The 6,162-nt window shown below is 42.7% G+C and overlaps 1 protein-coding gene across 1 annotated transcript; it reads left to right on the top strand.

Moving 5' to 3' along the window:
• The first annotated feature begins 4,214 nt into the window (after positions 1-4,214).
• Positions 4,215-5,862, top strand: LOC114784534 (cytochrome c oxidase subunit NDUFA4). The gene is made up of 4 exons (XM_028970002.1): positions 4,215-4,348; positions 4,769-4,857; positions 4,947-5,007; positions 5,627-5,862. Exons 1-4 carry the CDS (start codon positions 4,307-4,309, stop codon positions 5,681-5,683), a joined length of 249 nt encoding a protein of 82 aa, XP_028825835.1. The 5' UTR covers positions 4,215-4,306; the 3' UTR covers positions 5,684-5,862.
• The last annotated feature ends 300 nt before the right edge of the window (positions 5,863-6,162 follow it).

Below are 6,162 nucleotides of genomic sequence, written 5' to 3'. Positions count from 1 at the left end.
GCTTGATCACGATTATTAGGTAAGCGTTGTCTCGGTTGTCTGAATGGGAGTGGAGCCACCCAACTGTTAGACTCATTGTCCATCATCTTCAAAAAGATGTCATCTTCGATTGAAGGAGCCAGCTTGTTGTCACGCTCCGTTTGATTGAAGACTGTTCGTCCTAAAAATTCTCCTGCAGCTTGGTTGTTTTTTAAGTTTCCCTTCCTTGTCCTTGTGTCAGGATCTATCCTTTCTTTGATATATAGGAAATTTGTACAAGGTTGGAAGGTTGAAGGTCGACCATTTTCAAGCACTGTTGTTTTAAACGAGTTAACCGTTGGCTTGTGTGTGCTCCCCAAGCAGACTTCTCCGACTAGCACCCATCCTAAGTCTAGCCGTTGCGCAAAGGGGGCGTTGTGAGGTCCGTTAACTTGCTCCCTCACTTTATGTACTCGTATTATATCTCTACCGAGCAACATGAGTATCTCAGCTGTAGGATCAACCTCTGGAATGAGCTTAGCTATCTTACGAAGATGGGGATGGTGACGAGCCACATCTGGCGTCGGGATTTCTGACCGATTGTCGAGTATGTCGTCGCACTCTATGAGTGGTGGAAGTGGAACAACAACTCCTCCTTCATGAGTCTCTACCACGAACCCCTTGGCTGTCCGTCCAGATAATTCCACTGAGCCTGAACATGTTTTCAAGTAGTAAGAGTAGGGCTCGCTTTCTATTTTGAAGAGCTCAAAGAATGCAGACTTTACTAACGACCAATTACTTTGGTCGTCCAATATGGCATAGGCTTTAATAGCTTTGTTTGGTTGGCCATCGGGGTAAACTTTGACTAAGCAAATCTTAGAGCACGACCTGCCAGCTTGTCCCATGCCACAAACCTCTGTGCAGCTGGAATTAACAACAGCTTCGCCGCTGCTGTGCTCTTCTCCCTCCCCGCCATCATGTGGTGGAGTTGTAGCCGCTTGAGCTTGAGGTGCTGGGCCGGGATGCATAGCAGTGTTATGGTGAGTGCTATCACATTCTATGCACTTAACTGCATTTGAACAGTCTTTTGCTACATGAGCAACAGAACTACAACATTTAAAACAGATTATTTTTTCTTTAAGAAAGGCTTTCCTCTCTTCTAGACTTTTGGCTCTGAAGGTTCTACACCGTTTAAGTGGGTGAGGCTTGCCATGAAGTGGGCACGTTTTATCTGGATCACTATAGCTTTTCACAGGGCTGCTACTTGTGTATGTTGAAGCTACACTTGTCTTATGGACCGAAATGGGGTTTCTTGTGCCTTTGGGAAGGAATTTGTCAGGCCTTGTAGGTGTGCCACTAACACCTGAGATGGCGAAGCTAGGGTCATTTCTTCTTCGTGCTTCAGAACCTACGAATTTGCTAAAAAAAGCAAATGGAGGAAACTGTCTTCCGTTTTCTTCCTTGTACCGTGAACCAGTTGAAACCCATTTATCTTGGAGTCCATAAGGTAGCTTGGCTACGATTGGTTCGATGCCATGTGCTGTGTCCAAGTATGAAAGAGCTGGGAGATATCCGTCTTCCTTGGCACACTGTACTTCCATTAACAAATCTGCGAGTTCTCTAAGCTTTGTGTGTTCCTTGCTTGAAACTCTTGGAAAACTGCTCAGTCTGTCGAAAAGAGACTTTTCAATTATCTCAGGTGCTGCATAGCATTCTTGGAGACATTCCCAGGCCTTTCTAAGAGCCATGGTTGGATTTGTTGCATATGCTGACCGTAGGCGTCTGACATGGTCACCGGATTCTTTACTGAGCCATTTTACTAATAAGTCCAGCTCCTCTGTAGCTGTGAGGTTCAGTCCTTGTGTCACATTAGCATACGATGACTCCCAGGCACGATAATGTTCAGGCTTGTCATCAAACTGGTATAAACTTGAACTGACCAGCTCTCGACGCGCTAAATACTGCCCCAAGTGTCCAGCTGTAGGTGTGCTATGAGAGGCTGTTGACATATGGTGGGGGAAAAAAAGGCTGTGTCAATTTGTTCGAAGTAGAATGACACTCATTTTGACTGTTTTGTTGACTGGATTGTACATGCGCAGTCCGATTGTCCATTCTATTTGCTGATGTGACATAGACACGGTCATTTTTCGGTGTATGCTGATTGACAATATCAGCATATAACGTCTGACATCCTTGGTAAAAAGGGTTGTGAGGACTAACCGTTCGAGGATTAACTGCTTCTTGGATTGAGCAGTGTGCTTGAAGACCTTTGTTCTCTGTGTGCGAGTTGAAATGGTCAGCAACATAGTCACTCGTTCGCTCCATTTTATCTTCCTCTGAGGGACCCGCTTCATCCAATAGCAAGCCGTTTCTCGTGACATCTGCTGCTTTCCAGACGACTGCCTCAGCTTCAGCTGCCGCTGCTTCTCTACGCATAACAAGCGCTTCTAACTCAGCATCTCTTTTTACTTTTTCTATCTTGACTTTAGCTTCTTGTTCGGCGTATGCAAGGCGTGTTTTTGCTGCCTCAGCTTTGGCACGTGCACGTATTGCTGCACTGGCAGAAGACATGGATGATCGTGAGCTTCTCCCACTAGCCATCGAAGTCTTGTCGCTTTGTCTTCCATCCATTTTACGACAATGTAACACCAGCTTTTCTTTGTCTTTTCACTATGCTGTCCTCACTACAGTGTGGAACTGAAGCTATACAGCCAGTTAAACTCTTCCCGCAAATAATGGCTTGAGTCGTCGTAAGTTTTCTTTTAAGCCATTTACTGTGACTTCATTTATTTACAGAGACAGAGTGAAAACTATAACACAGGAAAACATAAATTAACCATCCTGTATGTGTTTAACAATCATAAATAAATTGTCTTTGTAACATACATTTACGTTTCTTTTCTTAAACAAATAATGCCTTTAACATTAACCTAACACTTTAATTTATGAAATTATGTACTCACGACATTGCATCTGTGGTGATTACAGTGTGGATTACATGCGATGGACCCAGATTACACACAACTGAATTCTAGTGTGGTTTTAACGAATTATAAAGAAACAGGATATGACCCATAACAACTTCCTGTACAAAATAAAAGCACTCGCTAAAAGTTTCTAACTTTGAACCTTTCAAAATAAAGTTGCACTCAAAGGATGCCTTAGAAGGCAGCACAGTCACTGTATTGATAGCTTGTCATATTTGACCTCTCCCACATACAGCTCTCCAGGCGTGGTATGGTCACACTTCCTCTCGTTCTGCCATGACTTCAACAAAGTGAACAAAGCCCTTCCCAAGTCCCTTCCCAAGTCTTCAGTCTTCCCAAGCCCCTGCTCCTCTCTTTGGACTATCTGTTCTGTAACCAATCAGGGTCACCCAGCACCAGGACAGGTTTGGTTGGCCTTCAGTGTCTGCCACAGCTGTGTGAAATGTCATCGGGTAGAGTGCACCTTACACACACTCGCCCTGGTGTACTGGTTCCTCCGAGGCCCGGTCTGAACACAGAGCTGCATTAGAATTCCGAGCTGATAAGAATGTAATGATCAGTGACACTTTTCTGGGCCATGATTTGTAAAAAGAGCAGGAAACATTCTTGTTAGATACTGTTTTTAAAAATATTTTGCTGCATGCAACATGGCTGTGTCTATAATTGTAATGTCTGAACATTAAAACACGCAACACATTTTTTGTCCTGCAATTACAGAGATTGATTCGACTTTTATTTTTAAGGAAGCTAAGGATTGAGACTATTTTTATTATGTATTATAATACTATGTATTATTATGTATTCATGCTGTTTTTTAGTGAGCAGACTTTTTTGTAATAGTTTTTTCCCCTTGTGAATACAGCAGGTACGTCAGTAGTCAACGTCAATCTTGAATTGTGTTAATCGCCCATCACTCCCTGCATGTCATTTCCTCTGCTGTGACCTCATCTTCTGTCCCGTAAGTAAACAATTCCAGACTTTTACTGCAGTGTGGTTTCATTTGAAGACTTCAGTGAACCCATGAGAGTATGTAAAAGTGAAAAATGAGTAAACCCTTGCTGTAAGTTTTGAGTAAATCCGATATGTTGCTGAAAAATCTACAATCAGTGACTACATCCCGTTATCTGCCTTGCGATAACCGGGATGTTAATGATCCGCAGCATCCGTCCCTAGCTCCGCCCACCAGGCAACGGCTAGCCTTCTGATTGGCCGGACGGGTGTTTGGGGGCGGGGTGTAGAATCAAACGCCCTTCGCTGGTTTCGCTGCATAGGGAAAAAAAAAAAACAGAACAGAGTGCGCCGGTTTATTATAATACAAGAGCGCGGATTTCGCAGAGAAAGGAAAACCGGACCCCGTCGAGATGCTCGCGACTGTGGCGAAACAACTCAGGAGCCACCCGGCGGTGAGTAACCCCGTAAAAACAGACTGGAGGTGACATTTCCAGACAGGCGAGAATGAATGATCGTGGATTTCCACGTCTTGGTTTTCATTTGCGGTTTTTAACTTCGACGGCTCGTTTGCAGTGCCTGCCTAATTTTTAGAATGATTTTATTCATAGTGCCTATAAATTCAGTAATATTCAACGATACATAGGAATGTTCTGATAGGGGCCTGCGTATCTTTCGCGGTATATGACCTGTAGGATATTTACGGCGTGCCGCCATGTCGCGCTGGTCCCAAGGACATTAAGGTTACGTGGAGACTCCACATCCCTTTGCGTTTTTTACGGCGCGCATTCGGCGTAATATTCTAATCACCATGCCGCGATGACGTCATCGACGCGGCTGCAGGTTCGACCGATTTTACTGTCCGTGTTTCGCAGCTGATCCCCCTGTTCCTGTTCATCGGCGGGGGCGCCACCATGTCTGTCATGTACCTCGCTCGCCTGGCCCTCAAGAACCCCGAGTGCTCGTAAGATGCAACATCTGAATATATTTAAAAGGCATTTTTCATTTGCTGGCAGGTTGCATTAACCTGTGAATTGTGTGGGATTTCTGCAGATGGGATCGTAAGAACAACCCTGAGCCCTGGAACAATATTGAGCCCAATCATCAGTACAAGGTAAGTTTATCGATCGTTCTTCTACAGGTCAAGTCCTGTTTCCTTCAGTTTCTTGCAAAGCATTGAGATTTAAACTGATAAAATCATCCAAGACTATGCACGTGACGAATAGAAATCTCGAATAAGGTGCACTTTTATTGTCACTGCACACATTGCACTTAGCTGGAAGTGCAAAGCAGGAGAAGGTGCAACAGATTATATTTTAGATTATACAGAATATTTTAGATAAAAAAAAAAGTTTAAATGGTCAGTTATAAAGATAAGTGATTTTTTACATTTCAAGAGATTCACTGTGATGGGTTCACTTATACACACACACACGCACATATACATTTTATATACAATAAATATCTTTTTATATATGTAGTAAAATGCAGTTCATCATCACACCATTTCAGATGAAATTTTCTGCCATGGTGCCAGTTTCTTGGATAGGTGTTTTTAGGCTAATTTAGCAGGAATGGTGAGGTGGCTATTTAGGCCACAGCTGAAACCAGATATAACTGTTCGGTCAAGAGGGCATTTCTGAAAGTCATGTGACAGCGATTTCAGCTGGTTGGGTTCAGAGTGACTGGTCAGACTGGCTTGTAAGCGTGTTCTTCTACATTTTGCTCTTCAGTTGTTTAAAGTGAACATGGACTACTCCAAACTGAAGAAGGACCGACCCGACTTCTAAACTGGCCTACAGACATTTCACCCGTAACACACGCAACCCAGACAAAACTGCTGTTATGAAGAGCCGATTGTTGTCCTATGTGTGATAAATTCATCCACTGTTCACTCACTGATTATTTATGATTTTGATAACTTATGAATACATGGTGCTGTGCAATAAAATATTTCAGTTTAATTTGGCTTTGTGTTCCTTTTGTTTTTATTGTAGTGTTTGTTAAGGGGATAATAACTTAATAAGAAGTTAATAACTTCTAAAAGTAGCATTAATTAAGTGTATCGTAGCTCTTCATGTACCAACCAAAAATATATATTATTTTTAATTAATAAAAAAAATTGATTGAAAACAACTGTTTATCTAAACTGCAACCAACTGCAAGTGACACGTAATGTTACAGTGGCATTACGTGTTTAGAGACTTCAGTTGTCCTGTTTGTTCTCTGAGCAGCAACACAATCTTGTTCTCCATCTGTAGACTTTAGC

This window comes from Denticeps clupeoides, chromosome 2 (assembly GCF_900700375.1).
Source record: "Denticeps clupeoides chromosome 2, fDenClu1.1, whole genome shotgun sequence".
In the NCBI taxonomy this organism is placed as follows: domain Eukaryota; kingdom Metazoa; phylum Chordata; class Actinopteri; order Clupeiformes; family Denticipitidae; genus Denticeps; species Denticeps clupeoides.
The sequence above is the reverse complement of the archived record's forward strand: the minus strand, read 5'-3'. Positions and strand labels throughout refer to the sequence as shown.